Source organism: Wolffia australiana, chromosome 2 (assembly GCF_029677425.1).
Source record: "Wolffia australiana isolate 7733 chromosome 2, ASM2967742v1".
In the NCBI taxonomy this organism is placed as follows: Eukaryota; Viridiplantae; Streptophyta; class Magnoliopsida; order Alismatales; family Araceae; genus Wolffia; species Wolffia australiana.
Genome location: NC_135836.1, coordinates 16,796,381 through 16,818,651, shown reverse-complemented (window position 1 = coordinate 16,818,651; position 22,271 = coordinate 16,796,381). Strand labels below are relative to the sequence as shown.

Here is a 22,271-nt window from a genome sequence, read left to right as displayed (position 1 = left end):
CGAACTTGAGATAGATGAGAGGCAGATGAGAGAGAGAGATGGAGAGGAGACATAACAAGAGATGGAGATAAATGGGAGAGAGAGATGAGAAGACAAGATATAACACGAACTTGAGATAGATGAGAGGCAGATGAGAGAGAGAGATGGAGAGGAGACATAACAAGAGATGGAGATAAATGGGAGAAAAAGATGAGGGGACACGATATAACACGAAATTGAGATAGATGAGAGATAGATGAGAGAGTTGGAGAGGAGACATAACAAGAGATGGAGATAGATGGGGAGACACGATATAACACGAAATTGAGATAGATGAGAGATAGATGAGAGAGATGGAGAGGAGACATAACAAGAGATGGAGATAGATGGGGAGAGAGATGGGGAGACACGATATAACACGAAATTAAGATAGATGAGAGATAGATGAGAGATAGATGAGAGAGATGGAGAGGAGACATAACAAGAGATGGAGATAGATGGGGAGAGAGATGGGGAGACACGATATAACACGAAATTGAGATAGATGAGAGATAGATGAGAGAGATGGAGAGGAGACATAACAAGAGATGGAGATAAATGGGAGAAAAAGATGAGGGGACACGATATAACTAGAGATGGAGGAAGACAAAAGAAATATGGAGAGACAGTACGCAATGATTTATGGAAACGGATATATGTGGGAGAGAAAGAGAAGGAGAGACAAGATATACCTTGAGATAGAGATGGGGAAAGATGAGAGATAGATGGGGAGACAAGATATAACAAGAAATGGAGATAGATGAAAGAGAGATGGAGAGACGAGACATAACAAAAGATAGAGATAGGTGGGAGAGAGAGATGGGGAGACAAGATTTAGAAAGTGATTTAGGGGGAGAGAACGACCGCGGGAGACCAAGAGAACGAGAAAGAGAAGAGGGAGAGGGAGCACGAGAGACAGAGTGCACGAGAGAGGGATGATATTGATTTGTGGAAATATTGATTTATTGCCATAGGTTTTATAGCGATCGTTAAGTTCGCGACCATCATAGGCATACAACTTTGTTAATGCAAAATAGAAACCCATTGTTTGATTGTTGTAGCCGAGGACGTCTTTATCGATTGCGCACTTGTAATCAAGTTTTATTGAGATTCTGGTTGGACTGCAAAGGAGATGTATCTCATAAAGTATGTAAGAACTGAGAGGTGGAATCTCAGGTAACGTCTTGAAAACATAAATCCTGATGGGTGAGTCTAAGATTTTTTAGATTACCGAAGGAGAGACCTTTATACACTCAATGATGCAACGAATGATCTTAGAAACCTGGGCAACATAAAGTTCAGAATTCTGCATACGAAAGGTGGTAAGTCAAGATGATCTCCATTGAGGGCTTCAATAGGCCTAATTAAACTCCTCTTTAGTTGATTTTAAGAACATTTCTGGTTTTTTTATAATGAATGATAATCATATAAGTGAACAATTTGTTCTGGGAATGATTAAAATATTTCTGCGAAACCTCTGACTAACTTTAAGATGAAGATGAGGAAAACACAATTCTCTCGACAATATCAGTCATGATTTTAAGGGATCAATCCGATGCGAGATTGTGTAGCCTACAAGTTTTAAATAACTCGAATCTCCAAATCATGTCTGAGCGAAAGATTCATCTTAATCCAAGCCTTGGAGGTTACCCACGGCCCTCATTTCAGCTTTTTGAGATTCCTACAGACCGATCTCCGAAACCAATTCAAATAAAAAAGAAATCTTTCTGGAAAGGCCTCCGAGCGTCGATATTTCAGAGCTGGAAATCGCATGAGAAAAAGAAACAAATAACAATGAATATCAGAGACGACGGGATTATCTAAAGCGAAAACCTTGTATTTTACTTTCCGCTGCTAAAGAGAGAGAGAGAGAGAGAGAGAGAGAGAGAGAGAGAGAGAGAGAGAGAGAGAGAGAGAGAGAGAGAGAGAGAGAGAGAGAGAGAGAGAACTAGCGGGAGCGAGGGTGAGACGGAGAGGGCGAGAAAGAGTTTGGGGGAGAGAACAACCGCGGGGGACCAAGAGAACGAGAAAGAGAAGGGGGAGAGGGAGCACGAGAGAACGAGAGCACGAGAGAGGGATGAGAGACAGAGAACTAGCGGGAGCGAGGGTGAGACAGAGAGGAGAGAGAGCGAGGGAGAGAGAAGGAGCAGGAGAGGGGGAGAGAGGTCGAGAGAGGGCGGAAAGAGAGAGAGCGAGGGAGACAGAGGAGATGAGAGACAGAGAGAACAAGGGAGACAGAGGAGATGAGAGACAGAGAGAACGAGAAAGAGAGAGAAGGCGAAAAGAGAGAGAACGAGAAAGAGAGAGGGGATGAGAGACAGAGAGGACGAGAAAGAGAGAGGGGGGGAAAAGAGAGAGAACGAGAAAGAGAGGGGGGATGAGAGACAGAGAGAACGAGAAAGAGAGAGGGGATGAGAGAAAGAGGGCGAGAAAGAGTTTGGGGGAGAGAACGACCGCGGGAGACCAAGAGAACGAGAAAGAGAAGGGGGAGAGGGAGCACGAGAGAGGGATGAGAGACGGAGAACTAGCGGGAGCGAGGGTGAGACGGAGAGGAGAGAGAGCGAGGGAGAGAGAAGGAGCAGGAGAGGGGGAGAGAGGTCGAGAGAGAGAGAACGAGTGGAGAGAGGTAGAGACGATGAGAAGGAGAAAACGGGAAGGGTGAGCGAGGGCGAGAAAAAGACGGACGGCCGGCGACGGCTGAGGCAGCCGGAGACGGACGGCAGCGGCGGCAGCGGCCGGCGAGGGGCGGCGGCGGCGGGCGGCGAGGGGCGGCGGCAGCGGGCGACGACGGGCGGCGGCGGCCAGAGACGGGCGCCCGCGGTGGCCGTCCGCGACGGGCAGCGGTGGCAACGGCCAGCGAAGTCCAGAAGCTGACGTGGAGTCCACCTGGCGTGGATGCCATCGTGGAGTCTACCTGGCTACCAGGTGGACTCCACGTCAGCTTCTGGACCATCGCTGGCAAACAAAAAAAAGAAGACGCCAAATGGCGTCTTCTGATTGGCGTGTGCTATATTTTGAACAAAACTAAAAGTTTGTGCTACTTTTTGAACGAAAAACGGAGTTCGTGACGTTTCGTAGTAAGCGCCCTATTATCGAAGACTTTTGCCTTATCCTTGTTGGGCATTATAATCCACGCTGCGACTACCCTTCTGGGTTTATTCCGTTTCCCCCTCCCAGTGCTCAATCATACACCCCCGTGGCAGAGTAATACGCGACGGCCATGAAGAGGCTGGGTGGGCCTCGTGTTATTGCGACAATCATATTCTAGAAGATCGATGAGAGAGGTCACCTGCTCCTTGCTTATCTGCTTCACCTGTGACAGAAGATACGATGGGAGCTACTGTTACGAACACGGACAGAGAGAACGAAGGGGGATACGTCGGAGAGAGCTAGTACATAAATAAATGAAAGGTGATATTAAAAAAGTAACTTATGATTTACAGTGGATCGCTGAACGAGATAGGAGGAATAAACAAGTGACATGGCGGAATAATGAAGAACGACCCGAGGGACACAAAAGAAAACTGGGCGAGGATATACACGGACGCATGCACACGGGGGGACAGTGCTTTACTTTGGCCATGACGTTCCAAATAACGTTCTACGAACAGGGTGGCGTATTGAGGGAACCGACATAGCGGTAGTACTTGCTCGTGCTGCTTATCAGGGCTCTTGTCCTCACAAGCCCTGCGGTGACGTTGGCATTGGGAATCCCAGTTTTTACCGCCTTCGACAGTGCTGCCACTTTCTCCTTAAGCTATACGAGGATTCACATGTCATAAGCCCTCTCACGGGGGTTACCCTTAACCTGAAGGATAGGAGAATAATTCATACCTGGGACAGGAATGGATCAGGCCTGCCGTACTTGTACAAAACAGCCACCACGCTGAGGTCACCACTGGGACTCACGTGGACAAGGTGCAACTCCGCCGGATATCTAGAAGACAGATGTGTAAGGCCTAGGCGCTAAAGAAACGGACAAGGAGAAGGGAAACAATAAGACGAGATTTTTTCCTCACCGAATGTCGTCGATGATATGCTCGTAGGGTGAATGCCGATGAACATGGTCAAGCTTGTACTTGACACCGTCGACGACAATGGCGCCAACTCCTTCTCCGTACTTGACCTGTCATGATCGTGTTTTCTTCCTTAAAACTACAATCCGGGGACCCTCAATGCTTTTAGAAAGAAGGTGGAGCCGCTGCTCACCATTACGTTATAACCTTCCCAACTAGCGTGGCGCTGGCTTTGGCATAAATGCTGTGGAGCGGCCTCAGTTTGGGATCCCGTACGGCGGCAGAACGGCTGATGTCTATGGGTGATTGGCGAGTCCCGTTAGAGCAGAGGAAGAACTCGGGGCTCAGATCAGACCACTTTTGTGGGTCCGAATTTCCGTCATATGAGAACCTCGTCCGGCCTGGGGGGTTTTAAAAAAGTGCTAGGATTGATATATACAAATATATATATTTGGTCTTTGGTGTGACTTAATGAGTTTCGAGATGTCATTATCTAATAATGGAGTTAGGAAAAATAATGTTATGGCTGAAATGAACGTCACAAACTGAATTGACTTTGTTCCTAAATAATTTCTATTTTTTAGTTTTTTCTGTAGTTATAGTGTTGAATGCCCAAAACAGGATGCCCTCCTAATGCTAAAATCAGTAGAGTGAGGGTGCTGAAACTAATTGTTATTTTTATTTAACTTAATGAGAGTTTTTTTTTGAGCTTATAGGAACTGTTTGACGAGGAGGTTGATTCAGAGAGAAAACAAGAAAAGCTCCTAGCAAATCAGATTGTGCATGCATGGAGGAGACAATGTAAAGATCCAGTGGTAGTCTGAGTTTCAATGGAGGAGACAAGGTAAATATAAACAATCAGACAAGCCAAATTTCAATGGTAGTCTGAGTTTTTTATCTTCTATTAATTCAAACAGTTTGCATTGAAAAGTAATATTAGAAGAGGAAAAAGATGATGGAAGGTTGGGCCAACCATAGTTTGCTTGGAAAGACACACCAGCTTTTGTAGTAAAAATATCCCCTAAAAGTATCTGGATCATCTATGAATTGTAACCAGATTATTTTGAAAATGCCAAGGCATGTGAAAGAAATACATTCCCTTGGAGATTTTGAATGGGAAGAAACTTTAAGTTCATGGACTATGGACAAAACGAAACAAAACTATCATTTTATCTTATTTATCCTCCTCAGTCTTATCTCAGACTTGCAGGTCCTTAAAATTTTATTGAAACTACTTACGCTAATTTCTCCATTATCTACGTCCCTATCACTTCCCACAATTATCTCTATGCATTTTGAATCTTAATTGATCCACAATTCAATAGAATATTTAGGTTTTCTCTCCTTTTAACATGATGTAGAAATCCATTTCTTTTCATCATGAATTTGAATTTGTTTCTCTAGTCTTATGTATTTTAACCCCTAGCGTTCAAAACTCAATCTCATATCATTTTTGTTTTCAATTTAAATTCGGTTTAATTTGAAACCCTGACTTGAATTACAGTCCTGAATTTTTATCACTGAAAAGGAAAATCTAGGAATTGTTATAAGATTCTAGATATCCATTGAAATAGGTTTTGAAGTAATTCTGTTTCTATATTTTATTCAATATCTTTAATGAAAAAGAAAACTAATGTTTTTATAGATAGATGGTTCCCCAGTTATAGAAATCTTTCTTGTCATATATTTTTATATTTTTATAAACTTAATAGACCAAATTTAAACCAATATTTTCAGTTTTTAATTACACATCAGTTTAAGGCTTATCACCTTTGACTTGGCCATGTCGTCTATTGGTGATGCTGATCAAATCAGCTTATTCACTCATGTAAGTGACGGGGTTTCAAATGTTGTCATCATTTATTAGAGATGCCAAAAACATACATAAGCGTGTGTGGTGTTTATTTGAATGTCTCGTAAATTTTATTTAACTTTATCAAATATAAGTTGTAATTATCTGAAGTCACACAGATGTGTGTAGTGGTTAGGGAGGCTATTGGTATGGGCACTGGCCTCTTGAAAGGGGTCTATTTATAGGATTAGAAAGAAAAAGGTTATAATATTGATAATATGAGACATTTGTTATGTAAAAAATAATATAATAGGTAAATTAATAATAAAGAGGATAATAAAAAGTGATAAGGTAGGTTTAAATTAGAAATGGGTAATTAGAGTGATGTTTAAATTAAGATGATATAAAAATGGTGTGTAATAAGAAGAGTAACTAAGAAACAGAGGAAGGGATAACTATGGTTTGTATAAGATAGGATAGTTGCGTATTATTATACTGATTAGTATATTTAAAGAAATTAGGATGCATGAATGTTTAGGGTGACGAAACATGCGTAAAGTTTTACAATGACAAACAAGAGTAAGGTAGGTAGTGAAACATTTATTTTAAATTTCAATTAAGATAATACAGTAATAACATAAAGTGAGTAAATAATAACTATATTATTCTTACAAGGGATATCTATAGTATGACCTTATTTGAATTGATTGTCAAGTTATAAGCAAGATAGGAAATACATGTAATAATTTGAAGAACGTTAATATATTGGGAGAGATTGAATAAGTGAATTTTATTTTCATAAGATATAACAGGATGGATGGAGAGGAAAGAGGATGAGAAATCAAATGATAGAAACAATAGACTATATATGCATTTATAGATTTATAGGATTAAGATTAATTATATATCTCACAGGATTTTAAGATCTTGGTAGATAATGAAATTTTCTTGTATTTTTTGTTACCATCTAAGAATTTTCATTGGCAGGGAAGGACAGGCGATGATAAATGGGATATATTAAGGTCAAAATTTTAATTAATCTTATGCAATGATAGAGGGAAAAAGATTTTTTATCTTAATAAAATAAGAAGTATGCTATGATATTTTAGAATATAAAAGCCAAGATAACAATAGGAGAAAATTGAGGAAGTGCTTAGTGAATTTGGTGTAAGAACTTTGATTGATGACTAAGTTCCTTTAAATGTTTCCGCTACTGTGAAATCGAGGAGAAGTGGCTAAAAATACTCCAAAACATTTCAGGAGGTCTCTTGAATTTAGAAATCCCCTGATTCAAGACCCGGAATTGGAGTGCCTACGGTCACACCTAACCTCCGGAATCGTCGCGCACCTCAAAGTTGACATTAGTAGACGGCGGGTTGGACTGCACACGCTCCAAGCATCGCATCTGCTATGCTGGCTCCAAACACTCCTGCAGGCATGAATGATCATCTCCCGATGATTGGCCCCCGCGATTGGCATATTGCATGAAGCATGGGAGGCAGGAGCGCTCGCTCTCTTGCCTAACTGATGTCCTCGCCACGCGCCTCATTGATGCCACCTATCGACGGTTGGGAGGTCTCCGCAGACTCTATGCATCATCACCGCCACGGTGGGATCTGGAGAGACACTGGCAGGAGCGACCTTCTCTTAGCACGTACCAGGTATCACTTATGTATCTTCTCTTTTTCCTGCACATGGGCGTGGACGAGTGGGATCCGAGTGTAATTGGGATATTTATGCCCGCTCCATGCCTATAAACACTTATAAACAATCTTCTTAGATATAAAATCCCCTGGGGTGGTATCTAGGGCACGACTGGATCAGTCTATGGGCACAAATGTAAGGTTGGACGTACATGGCACCGTGTTTTTTGCCAATAAAAAAGCCCTCCGGAATTGAGGTGTTTTCAACTCGGTGTTCTTCACTTCATCTTTTCCTTTGTGCTGGTGTGACTCTAAAGTGTTTGTAACCCCTCTAGACATTTTCTAAGCTTATCTTGTTGGCTAAAATTTTTTCAGCTCCTCTAGCTTTCTTGAACCTCTGAAATGCTCCTGACCATTTTTTTTGTTTGTGGGACAAAGGATTAAGAAAATGAAGGAAAGAGGGAGACCTCTCCCAACCCTAGATAGAGCACCTTCTATGGTTCTTCTAAGAGCCATCAGATTAAAATACAACCTCACATCATTATGCTCCATGGTCCATGTGATAGGTACTTACATTGTATTGGTGATGGGTAGTTTGAGCACCCCTACGCTAGCTGGCTGCTTTCAAATTTTAATATACATTTTTCCTATCATCCCTTTTTTATCTAAATTCACCAACTCAAATATTGGTCAATTGATCATTAACTGAATTGACCAATCATTCTAGGAAAGAAAATTTTACATTAAAATAAGAATAAATATGAATATAATGATGCAAAAAAAGATTTCAAGGGTTCATGATTAAATGCATATTGCTGGATTCTTTAGTGTTGTCATCTATGGGTTACACTGGGGACATCTTCTCTGGCACGTCGTCCATCATGTGAGTCATGTCATCTTGGTTGGTGAAATTAGAGGTTTTGTCTCAAATAATGATCTCTTGTACCAATGATGTATGTGATGTCATTAGTATGGCCTTCTTGAATCGACAATGTCATATATGTTACAGACAACTATCAGACAATTGGGTGTAAGACATTGCTTAAGTCATCCCAATCCATTCAGTTAGTCTAGTTGATAAGTTTTTTTAAGTAAGTCTCCGACGGTTATTTTCCATTGGTATCATCATATGTCTCATTAACATTGATTACATAGTCTCAATCAGACTTATTATGGTCAAGTCAGTGTATTCCTCTTGAAAATAAATTTCTAAAAATAATTTCATCTGCGTACTTATGCATAGCTACAATTGTAATGACTGATTTGTAATTCTTACATCCAAACACATACCTTAGTTTTTTCAAAATACATTTTCCATTCTCGGAATGAAATTTCTTTTTAATATAATTTTTTTTCATTACAGTTTGTATTATTATTCATTTCAGTTCCTCAAATCTAATAAATTATAAGTATACGCAAAAATTGTACAAAATGCTTGTGTGATCAAAATATTCAACCTTTTTGGATTGAGACTCATGTGGATCAAAAAAAATATTGGCTCAAAGGTTGATCAATTCAATTTGAAGCTCAATCCTTACTACCATTATATTTTCCAAGAGTTTCATTAGTTATCCATAAAGCATAGAATGAAGACCTATGTCAATCAGGTCCTTTGTTGTCTGAAATTTCAAGTTATCATATTCTGGCTCTACAAATCTATCCCAACCCATTTTACTACCAACACAATTATAGGAAGATAAATCCATTAACTTGCCTAAAGGGCTCCTTTGATTGGGGGGATTTGAACATATCATTTTATATGTTGGCCATCTCATAGTGTCCTCCAACAATGCTCAGCATACCACCCATAGAAAGATGGACAAATAAATGTTGTCAATAAGGGCCTTGAGACATACATATGAGGGCTTAAAAAGAAGGATCCTCAGCTCTATATTGCATGCCTGCGATGGGCAGAATTAAGCTACAACACATCTCACAACATATCTCAAAACATTCCCCTTCATCTAGGTTGGTCCCAAAAACACATGAAACTCTAGGTAGATATGAAACAATGAGAGGTGATCTTTAAAGTAGGCGATGAGTTTTATGTCTAGCTCTACCCTTTCAGATTAAGATGTTGGAGTGCCACAGAAACGAGAATCTAATTATCAATTCTTTGGGCCACAACATGTCCTCTAGTGCAATGGACCAATTACCTACAATGTTAACTTCCCCCTGCTTCCTAGGTATCTTCACATGAGGTTTTTTATGTGTCATAGATCTAGCATATCCTGGGGCTCCCTGACTTCTACTACCCATTTTGGTCTTTATATGTAGAACCAATCTTTGGATTTCACCCATACCCTCAAGGTCTAGTGGTCCTAACATGCTGAAAGGTCTTGCACTTCCCTAAGGCAATGTGGGAACTCACTTTTGTCTTTCAGCAACAATATATGGATTTCCAGGTTGAGGACAAGTTCATTGAATAAGGAGAGTATTGATATGGTCTTACTCTGAGCTTATGTATGACTCTAGCCCATTGAATCATCCTACCAAACTCAACCCACATCTAGATACTTAAGGGTGGCAATCATAAAGAAAGCATGATGCAATAATAGACATATTACTCTCCTTTCTCAGTTTGTTCACTAAAATGTGACCTCACTCTCTCTTAACCCTTCTCTTCTTGCAGGTGGTCTTAGATGAGTGCTTCTCTACCTGACGCACTTACCTTTCAGTCCCGACACCTTAAATTTCTCACTTCCTTCCCTCTTCTTAAGTAAGCCGCTCTCAGAATGTAGACTGAGTTATCAATTTTTGACTTACACTTTTGATTAAGACTAAAGGTTAAAAAATATTGATAGCGATCCCCATTTGGGCCTACTTAGAACCAATTTTGGGGGTTTAAATATGTTAAGATTTAGTGTTTATAAGAATTTTAAGCATGGAGTGAGCATAAATATTCACACATACGAATAATCCCCACTCACACACCTCTAAAAAAATACATACATTAGTCATACTTGTGGAGGTCAATATGTGCTGAATACCATTTACGTGTCCACCTTTGCTCAAGGCATTCATGAATATATGAAAGGAGATTGCATCATAGATAGTAATCTGATGTAATTGTAGGTGTGTTGCGAAGTACGCACCACCAAGGTATGTTTTCATGCATGCTCACCACAAAATTTGTTTATTGTACATCAATCATTAGGTCTTTTGGGAATAAGGACATGCCAAGTATAAATACGAAGCATGGGAAGGCTCTCTATGCAATGGCTTTTCCCTGTTTCTCAACATATATCATGATAAGTGGAAAAGAGGGAGGGAATATGATAAAGTGCATCATATTTTGTGAGTGCATGTCATCTTTAATTTCATTACATAGCTTGTGACATGTAGAGGTAATTATCACCCCACATCAGGAAATCTCCTCTCAAACACTTTGGAAATGCCAATCTGACCAAGAATATGTATGGAGAGTGTAACCTAATATTTTTAACATGTATTCTATGATGTTGACATGAGCTTGAGCACTATCCATCTTAAGCTTGAGAGATCCCATCAATATAGGGTGTGAATGGAATAATGATATCAAGTGGTAATGCATACCAAAGTTGCCCAAGTTATCCCCAATATGTAGTGCCTCACAGATAGTAAGTGTGAGGTCTATGATATTTGTACACTCTGAGCTCGAGAGATCTGATCAACAGTGACATGCGATAACAAGAGACAATTTTGTCATGCTCATTGGTTTTAAGACATCTTTTATAATGTACACAAATAGTTGAACCTGCAAAGGAGAGGATTTTTTTATTGGTAAAAGAACACTGTGCCAGGTATGGCCAACCTATGGGTTGTGTCTATAGACAAATCCAGCCATGCCCTAGACGCCACCCAAGGAGATTTTATATACTAAGTGGAGTGTGAAAAGGTAGATGAATTATACCACTTATAAATATATCATATTGGATAGACTATGGAGTTGCCTTAAATTTGTCAAAACACCCTAGTGGTGTGACACTAACGGGGTAAAAAATTTTCAATGCCAACCTAATGGTAATACATGTGGCTAGTAAGCTAATGATACATTCCCTATCTTATTCTTTTTCATTACAACAATATAATAGTTATAGTTCACATGTGATGCACATCATGAAGTCCTTGATACATGATCAAACTTAGTGAATTATGATGAGAACTTAATATAGAGATCACTAGTCTTTAAGTATATTTCTTGATAGTCCTATGCAAAGGATACTCTAGAATGACATTGAAGTATTGATAATCTCAATTTAGGGGTAAAACTCGCCGTTGGTAATTGAGATTATTCAATAAAAATACATTTAACCGTACCTGAAAATACTTAGTTAGTGATGAGTATGGATCGTCTCCACAAGGAAAGATGATTAAGGAATTACTTTCTTAAACTAGTGATGATCAATGAGAGGATTGACAAAAACACGATTCAAGGATATGAGCTAGTGATATCGATTATGAAGTACTTAATTTATATGTTAATTTAACTTATAATAAAAGAGTAAGTGATTGTGACGGACACGTTGATGAACGACAGTATGAATGAGGATAGTGGTTGGATGTGGAATGGTACGATGTCAAGGATAGACAGACAAGAGAATGGGGATGTAAGTAAGTGAAGTGATAAATGAAATGTTGATAAAAAACTATAACTATGATAATGATGATGTTGGGAGAGAAACAACGTAAGGCGAAGACACTTACCTTAGATCCTTATGTTCCGCCAGGATCATGGCGATTTGCGAGTGCCGATAAGCTCCCCCTCTTCTCTTATGTCTCTTCCCACACACCCAAGACACCAAGAACACTCTTGATGGATCTCAAATTCACTATCTTTCAATCAGCCCACAAAAGTAGGAAGCAAGTTCAAGATGATTTTTACAATGATTCAGGCCTCTATTTATAGGTCAGAGGGTATGGATAGAAAGAGGAGGGGAAGATCAAAAGTTATGGCCGTTGGAAGTTGAAGCAATCCTAGCCTTTCATTTATTCTCTTTCCTCTTCAATGTCATTGGTTTGGTGCCTGTTAAGAAGTCAAAGCACTTGGTATTTTGTGGCTTTTCGTATTCCATGGCTTTTCATATTCCATGGCTTTTCATATTCAGTGGTTTTCGTATTCCGTGGCTTTTCGCATTTTTTGCCACGTGTACATGACAAAAAGACAAAAAACTAAGAAAAAATCTCTTTCTCGACGCTGATGTGGCGGCGTGTCTACGCGCCACGTCACCCTACATCATAAAAAGCCAAAATACTTAAAATTTCATATTAAATAAAATAAAATGCCAAAAAAACACGTATAAATATATATTTTGACTCAAAAAATTACATCTTTCCAAATTTAATGCCAAACTATTCCAGAAAATTCATATTTTGTCTCAAATATTATATTCTTATAGAATCTAATTGTTAGAAAAATCCCAAAAAATGTAGAAAATTCATAAAATCATTCTAAAAATAGATCTAATCATTTTAAGCTTGATAACATGAATTATGAGTGATTTAATGCAAATAAACATGTAAATGTGATAACGTAAGGTACTAAAAATCCATGTTATCATGTATGTAGATAAAATAGCATTTTGTAGTTACACTCGTATGACAAGTATGACCGGTCTCGTAGCTATAAGTGTGAAAATCTGATGGATAGATAGTTGGTGCACTTGAGTGGAAATAGCTCAGTTATCTGATCCATATGAATCCTTCGCTGGTATTATGCCAAATGATCAATAAGATTATGTCACACCACAGTTTTGAAAGTGGTCCTTAGACCTAAGAAACTAAACATGTATTAGGGGTTGATGATTGTACTTTTACTTTGACTTATGGATTTGTAATCATGAAATGGTAAACTTTCTTATTTTTAGTGGACTAAGAATTTCATGGATTCAATTAAATGGTCCAAGGGGATTTCCCCCCATGAGCATAAGAGGAGACAAGTCAAGGAAGACGATGTGATGAAGTCCTTTATGAAGGGAATGAAATATCAGAGAATATTTATCCAATGTTTAATGAATGCATCAGTTCTAACTCAGATGACCGATTAGGCCTTGACAGTTGACCATAACATAAGTCATTGTAAGAGTGTCAAGTGGATGAGGGACTATACATATACAATTGCTCATGACACACATTCCATGAGTGAGTATGCATACACTCTTTTGTACCTACTAGAGCACGATGTGTAGCTATGTAGCCCATGTGCTGGAAAGTCAACAAATCAATTAAGTTAAATCAAATTTTGACTGATTACACTATGATTAATTAAATTTCAAGGCTGATAAAGGATATTGGGTTAATGGATTCGTCAACTAGACTGATACACTTGCCAAGAAAGACATAGAAATGATATTTTGAATGCAAACATAAGAATTTAAAGTTTTAAGGATTCTTTTTTAACTATCCTCGCATTCTAAATAGGAAAAGGCCCCCAAAAAAATTCACCCAGGTCAGAACGTTTCAGGGTTTTTTCCCTTCGTCTCCCTTTTCCCCTTTGTACCTCCCTATTCCCGATGGGAATGGAATACCATGATGACAATGATGGAGCATGAATAGGGATTTCAAGGTTAAGGAGGAGATGTGATGTGATGTGATGTGAATCACGTGGATATGTCTAGTGACTACACACATGAGCTGCTCAACACGTCTCACTTGAGGATCCAAGAAATCATAGATTTGATCTATGCATAGATGATTTGATTTATCATTTTGCAGATTTTGTTTCAAATTTTGTTATTAATCTTCCATGACAAGTAATATATTCTTTCATTCAGATCAAGGCCCTATAACCTACTATAATATGAAATAAAATTTGTGCCAACATTTTGTAGTGACGTTATATTTGACAAAAAGTTGCACCAATGTTTCAACATATCGTGGTTGGTAGCTAAGGGGCTTATCACCCTGGGTCATATCATGTAGTAACTGTACCCTGCCTGATTTGTAATCAGGTCACCATGGATGTCTGCAGTGAGTGAAATGAGACTAGGAACAAGTGTTATTAGTCTAGATACGTGACACTAACACTTTAGAAATGATGTATATGATGTCTAGGGGTACCTGATCCTTAGACTCCCTTCATCCATGGGATAGCATGAATTATACAAAAATAATAGTGGCAGTGGTGTCTGCCCTCTAGGTTGCCAAACAACATGAATTTTGCACAAAGGTGTTCCATGGCTTGAGAAACAAGTAGGTGGTTTCAAGTGTACTACTATAGGCTGAGATGTGATGCACGTGAATATGTGATCTATCATGTGGATGGACCGGGGATAGAAAGGGGAGCTTACATAACCCTAGTTTCTTTCTCATCTGAGACAATAGGGCACCCAAATAATGATGTTTTCTTGAACAGAGAGAGATGGGACATCCAAGATAGTCAAAGGTAGGCATACTTTTGAGCACCTTGTATGGTGCTAGGTAATCTGTCAGAATTTTATAGTAGAAAAAGGGCCTACCATAAAACTACACTTCAAGCATCAATAAGCAGATTCAACGCCTTCTCATCTACAACCATAATGCTGAATAGTCCCTTACTAGATTGTTTAGATCCATAAATAAATATGACTATATCATCAATGAAAAGGTTATGCGAGAGAATTATGCAACCCCTTTTGAAATAGTATAGTTGTATGAGAGTCCAATGAGCTCTCCGACCAAAATACAAATGGTGGGTGAGACAGGGCCACTTAGAACTAAACCACACATGGTACTGAAGAAAGTGTTAGTCCAATGGATGGGCTCGTTTGTAAGCTAGCAGTTATACTTGCATGGATCTACAACCTCTTCACAAAACTTCTAGGAGAGATGAGTCTATAAAGTCTGCTCCAATTATCTTTTCATTACTTCTAAATACAATGTTCCATCATACGTAACACATAATGAAATTTAAAAAGTATAAAATAAAATTTTGGTCGTACACTTGTAGAATAAGTGTGAAGAAAATGAACTTGTAACTTCTTTCAAATACTTGACATATGAATGTTTAATTGATATAGTACACAGAGTTTGTAGCCATGATCCCTGCTCATGTATGAAAGGCCTTGACGGTTGTATTTTCTTGTTCTCTCACCAAGTGTGGGAAAGAGGATAATATATATCATTTGTCATCAGCATTACTTCCAAATTAAGAAGGGTAAGAATGTAATTAATGCCAAATTTTTTCAAATGTTTTGGATCAAAATTATTTATTTTTAATAGGAACATATAATTAGTTCTAAATGTAAAATAGACCAAGGTGTAAAATAAAATAATATTTCTATCACTTTCTCTAAGACACTAGACATGCAATTATATAGATAGTATGTCTTCTAAAATTGGATCATCCCATCAATATGATATCTAATCCTAGTTTTTTTTCTCCAAGATGTATCGATCAAGGTATTTTGCATTTTCATTGAAACACATCAAGCATCATCTTAAGAGCCCCTATATATGCATGCACTCAAAATTTTGAATGGTCTAGAAGTTATGGGACCAAGAAGAAAAGGGTAATCCTAAAAAAATGACCAAGTTCTCCCCATTTTCCCTGACATAGTAGGTGGTCATCAAAGGCAAGGACAATTCTGAGTTGCTAAGGCTATCAGAGACATACCATGAACAAGTTGACATATAAGGGTCCATAGTGAGTAAATCTAGATAATAATCTCTAGTGTTGTATCCCAAAATTTTATTTCAGGATTAACAATATACATTATCGCCTCCAAATTACCTAGTTTTGGAATGCATAGGGTGATAGATTAACAATAAACATTCTTTGAGGTGATTATAGATTCAAAAAGAAAATTGTTCCCAATTTGTGAATATTGGTGAGGGATATTGGTGGGGGCTAAGTGAGAGTACTTTCAACGCATCTATATTTCCAAACACTGCATGGAAGCATGGAAAATAAATGTCTTCAACTCTTGTGAAAAGGTATTTTAGATATGATGGATTGATTGGGGTGTCAGAGTACTAATTAATAAGAGGGGCCATTTTATTTGCAAAATCATTTTATAAGGATTCACTATCCTTGCCCTATCACATGGAGGATCATTCACTACAATCCGTAGATGAATTCCTGAGTAGTGGAGGAAGGAAGTGATGCTTACTGGCTTATTGACATTTTTTTGCTAGCTGATGACACTAACTGTTAATGGAAATCTAACATAGAATTTATGATGTGAGGAAAATAGAAGAGAAGGGTGTGTAAGACGGGAGGCAAGAGGTGAGGAATGGCAGGCAGCTCTCAGCATGGACAGAATAGTGAAGGGGGTTGAGTTCTTGGTGGCTAGCATAGAAAGCAATTGGGATAATGAGTATATTCGTGGGGGGTTTACAAACCAGATATTGGTTTCACTAAGTCATCTTAAGGCTCAAATCGATGCAATAACAATATTGATAAAATTTAGCTCTGTACATGATGAATAAGGGTCCAATTCAGAAGGAGTGTGTATTGATAGAGTAAACTGCAGTAAACGTATATTTTTGGCATGATTTGATACTTTCCATATAGATCCAAAAATTTGTAGGATGCAATAAGATCACTAAAGTGATGGAGAGCTCGTCCAAAAAATTTGTATAGTTATTTTATGTTTAACAGTTCCAGAATAAAAAATGATTTTAAGAATTTTTGGGATTGTTTAGAGCTATGAATAAGTAAAGTACAACTAGATACCTTTGGTTGCCACTCTTGGGGAAAATTTATGACCACCTGTGTTGGATGGCATGGTAGTGTTGTTGTGTAGGAGAATGGGATATCGACTCATAGTGGACAAAAAATGTTTTGATATTTGCGCTAGGAGAAACTTTTAGACATCATTTGATGCATTGGAAAGCTTGAAATCTAGGCTAAACATTAGTAATTTATGCAAATTAAAATTAAAATAAAATATACCAGATTTTATAAAGCTATTGTCCCTTTCTCCAAAGGTGAAGTGGTTCCTTTTCTCCAAAAATCATTCTCATACTTGAGCGCTTTCACACACTCTTATAGAAAAATAATGAATGAAATAAATCTGATGAACTACGCTGCCAAAAAAAGTGAGAGCAGAATTCAGATATGGGATACAAAGAGAGAAAATAAGAGTTCAAAGAAAGTCCCCCAACTCTTCCACCCATTGGATTTTTTTTATAGGGACTTAGAGGGCTAGGACTATTTGATTTCTAGCCATGGGCCATGTTACTTTCTCCAGAGTTCAAATGTAGACCTTTGAAATTAGAGTTTCGTATTGAGCCTACTAGGCCGTCTTGTCTACTAGGCCTATTTTTTAAATCTAGGATGTGTCTTGAGTTTATCTTTGCCTACCATTTTTAACTACAAATTCTCCAATTTATTTGGGTATGTCTTGTATTGCGAATAAAATTCCCAGAAGATGTGAGAAATCAATTTGACTCTAAGGAATCAAGAAGGGTTAGAGTAAAAAATGAACCAAATATTTAAGAATAGAGCTTAGGAAAATGGATATGAAAATATTCTCATTTTATCCCTAAATGGCAAATAGTGGAAGTGCAAACCTAAAAGAAAGTCGTAAAAATCAAGTATAATAGCATCATTTTAGTGATTATATGTTTTGTGGGATGTGAGGCAGGGTGTTTTACTTTAAATGATGGAGGTCTAGGAGGGTCAGACTAGGTAGACAACCCTTGACTTCCATGGCAAAGAGATAGTTGTCGGGATGTGATGCAGGGGAGCTGCAATATGAGAATGTAAGGGAGGTGAGTAGTGGGGTACAAGAAAGCCTAAGGGTGGGTGACTAGTGAGTTTTCCAGTAGAGACCGATGTCTACCTAGTCGGGCCCTCCTCGACTTTAATGCATACTTGGCCAACTCAATTTAATACCTGATATTATGCCTCTTTTATTGTCATCCATGCCACTTTAAGGTTCACTTAATTGATAATTCTCCGAGCCAGAACAACCTTAGGCATGAAATAAATATATTATATTGTAATCACTTAGTTGAAAAGCAATTGTTGAGTTTTTGCAGCTGAACGTCTTATCTTTAATATTTATATCATGTGCTTAGAAAAATTTTAACCATATATTTGCCGTAATTCCTTTCCAAGTTTTTTTGAATTCATGAAAAACAGATTAATGGGAAAGAACATATGCATCATAAAAGTAGGGATATTTAAAATAGTCTAGCATCAGCAACATGCAACAAGAAAGAGGAGATCTTAAAGCAGAAGGTGTAATTGTAGCAATGAAGCAGCCACAACTAGCATAAGCTAGGGGTCAAGCAATTACATGGCTATAGCTGGTCATGACACACTAAATATCTCCAAAAAACCGAATAGGGCAAGCCGAATACTCAAGCTCATGCACACATGAGGAAAAATTTTATTTTGAATTCAAACATATTTTGATTTGATATTTCTGTTTATTCTGTTTTTCATATAGTATTTGGCTTTTGGTTTTTTGAAAGTATGGTTTGGGCTGGGGTAAGTCATATAATATATGATCACGCCCCATGGGTCATGTTATTAACTAACTAGTCATTAAATAAGGATCCAGTCTTGAGCCTATTTGGCCCAAAGCACAATTCATAAGAGGTTGAGTTCCAAATTGATGTCGCTTCCACCCCTGAATCTTCAGAAGGAAGATCATATGGTGATGAAAAGTACTCACATGTTCTTTTGATGTATTAATTGGAGATTGTGATTCACTATAATGAAGTGCTCCAGGCACTTGAAGAGGAATGCAACCATTGGTGGGTCCACAATGCAGGGGAAAGGGGAGAACCATAAGAGCTGATGCATGGCTGCATTCTCGTTGAGAGACATGGCAGTCAGGTGTAAAGACATCCATAACTACTTCCTCCCATACCAATCAGCAAGATCGTAGATTCTAATAATTGGTAGCCCAATCACCATGCAATAATTGGATGAAATGGCCCTATGGCATCAATGCCCAACATATATTTCTCCTAAATATTTTGATTTTTTCAGGCATCTTCAAGAAGATCCATGTTGCAATAGTATATGATATGAAGCTAAGAAAGCATATAAATGTTAGAGTACGATGATCAGTGTCCCTGGGCTTGCTCACCCGAATCCTATGATTGGTTTTTCCTGAACTTCTGGTTTTTTATAATGAAACTTTGTCATTAGATTATTGTGTTTCTTGAGATTTAATGAATCCTGACATTTGATCTTCAATTAAATTTTTTTGAATAACCTCTTTGAGTAATTTTATTCCTACACCTTGTGCTATTTGAAAGTTGTTGTTTCGCTCTTATTTTATATTTATTTTACATGAAAAATTACAGTTAATGGTTCCCTAAATTTATAATCGTCCGTATTAATGTTTTACACTGCTAAGACACCACATTGATACACCTAACTAACTATAGACTCGACCTTATATTCCCTTATGTTACCCCTTTTGTATCACTCATTTTTTAGTAAAACTTTAAAAAAACATTTCCTACTAAGTGTGCAAATCTGTATCTTTCTAGCTATACTAAAATTATTTCTCCCCTCGACACCTTATACCCACTCTTATGTTAAGATCAATTCAAAACCAAAAAGGTGTTTTGACTCAGAATAATGTTCTTATTATTCTATTTTCTATATTTGCTAAACTCATTATCCTTCACTTAAACATCATCCAAATAAGTTGTTTGAATTAATTACTATTTGGATTACCATTTTGAAAACACCATTCTCTTCAGGATCATTATCATGTCTATCCTATTTCACTGTATTCCTAAGGGATTTTATTATCCATATTATCATGTTATTCTCTCTTTCAAAATCAAACAGTAAATCTATATCTAAGTACGACACTTATTATTTTGAAAATACTATAATTTGATCCTACTTATATTATAAGTATGGTTGATCCTATGGCCCTTAGTGTGGGGACACTAAGGACAGACAATGGGTGCTCTTTGGAGAAAGAGTTCATTGAATTGATCTATGAACCCTCGGATGCTATCATACCTAAATGTCGATCAGATTGAATCATCTGATTATTCTATAAGTGATCCGTTAACCTTAAACACCAAATACATCTCATGGATGGATGAATATGTTTTAAATATCGCTTATGAGTCTTTAACCGTGAGATTCAAACAAGTCTTAGCTAAGATATAGTAATACACACAGAGAGATCATTGAGTGGTCCAGACTAGATTATCTGTCATTGTTATAAGAGGCGATCTACTAAAGGAAGACAATGCATCTAAATCCGTAGACAAGGTAGTGAGGATAGAAGAGTTGCTCAAATGATCTGCATCATCCATTAGTACAAATCCAATGATGGGTTAGGGTTTGATTATCAACCATACCCCAAGTAGTGGGGAAGCTTATGTAGAGGAAGGATTATACATTTATGGTACTTATGTCAATAAATGTGACACAATTCTAGATGAACAATTCTAAATGATCTAGATGAACAATTCTAAATGATCCGCAAAGGAAGACTTACATGAATCGTAATGTCATGACTAAAAACATGAATCAAACTACTTGGGCACAAATTGCATCTCAAATTTCATAGATCTAGGAGTGAGATGACTCAAGCTGCTCATGTGTGCAGCCTCAAGATATATCCACGCGTTTTGTAGCATGTCAAATCTTCTCCTTCACGTTTACGAGCTCTGTCAACCTCTATCACGGTTCTTACATCATTCAGAATACATCAGAAATAGAGAGGAGCCATGGGGAGAAGGGAGAAGAAGGGGAAGGCGCCTAAACAATTCTGGCCTAGGTGAGTTTTCTTCAAGGCTTTCCCCAATTCATACTAAGTGGGTATTTTTTATTTAAGTCCCCAAAACTTAACTACATCTTCGTACGTCTAAAATATCATTTGTGTGTAACCCTCAAGGCCCATGTATAAGTCTAGTTAATGACTTGAGTGGCCCAATAACCTTTATTGGCCTTCCAAATTAATTAACTACATCATCATGTAGATTAATATATTTCGGATCGATTTAACCCAATCAATATGTTTAGTCTCCAACATGTGGGCTTCCAAGCTACACCTCATGCTCTAGAATATACAAATAAGAGTGTATCGACTCACATATAGAACATGTTAGTCATCGGATATCGTGTTTGTATAATCCTTCATCCACTTGACATTCCTAGGATGATATAGGGTATGGTCAACTCTCAAACCCTAATCGATCATCCAAGTTAGTACTGATGCATTGGGAAATCATCGCATCGTCTTCCTTTAGCTGTCTCCTCTTATATTGATGGTGGATGATCTTATCTTGACCTCTCAATCATTTTTGTAAAATTTTTGATGCACTAGAACTAATACCATTTGAATCTCATAATTAGGGACTCATATATCATAGTCAAAGAGCAAATTGTCCACAAAACATCTTTGGTGTCTCAGGTCTAAGGACCACTTACAAAACTATGATGTGAACCAAACTGATTGAGATTTTGGTATAATACCATTCAGGGATTCATACGAATCAATTCAATAAACTCTTTCAACTAAAGAGCATCAACTATCTATCCTTAGTGTTTCCCCACTAATGGGTACATGAACGACCCTACTCATCATCTTAGTAAGGCTAGATAGTGCTATTATATCTGGATAATTTGATGTCTTTTTTTAGTATCCTTCGACTTGGAATATTTAGAACACATGTTTAAACACTAATGATCTCCATACTACGATGTCATCATAATTCACCAAGTCCGATCATGTACTCATGGACTTCATTGTAAGCATCATATGTGCAATACAATGAAATATGTTTTATCAATGAACATGGATTGAGATATGGAATTTGTGATTGACTTTCTGACCACATATGTTTCCATCACAAGGCATAGCTGGTCATCCCGCGTGTTGGAAACTAAACCAATGATTTGGTCAAATC

The 22,271-nt window shown here is 37.8% G+C and overlaps 1 protein-coding gene across 1 annotated transcript; it reads right to left on the bottom strand.

Moving 5' to 3' along the window:
• Window positions 1-3,202: 3,202 nt before the first annotated feature.
• LOC144716379 (alpha carbonic anhydrase 1, chloroplastic-like) lies at window positions 3,203-7,231 on the bottom strand. Its single transcript, XM_078591497.1, has 6 exons — window positions 7,156-7,231; window positions 4,242-4,435; window positions 4,038-4,144; window positions 3,853-3,955; window positions 3,653-3,775; window positions 3,203-3,331 (listed from the first exon to the last, which is right to left on the bottom strand). The coding sequence occupies exons 1-6, from the start codon at window positions 7,229-7,231 to the stop codon at window positions 3,203-3,205; spliced, it is 732 nt and encodes a 243-aa protein (XP_078447623.1).
• Window positions 7,232-22,271: the final 15,040 nt, after the last annotated feature.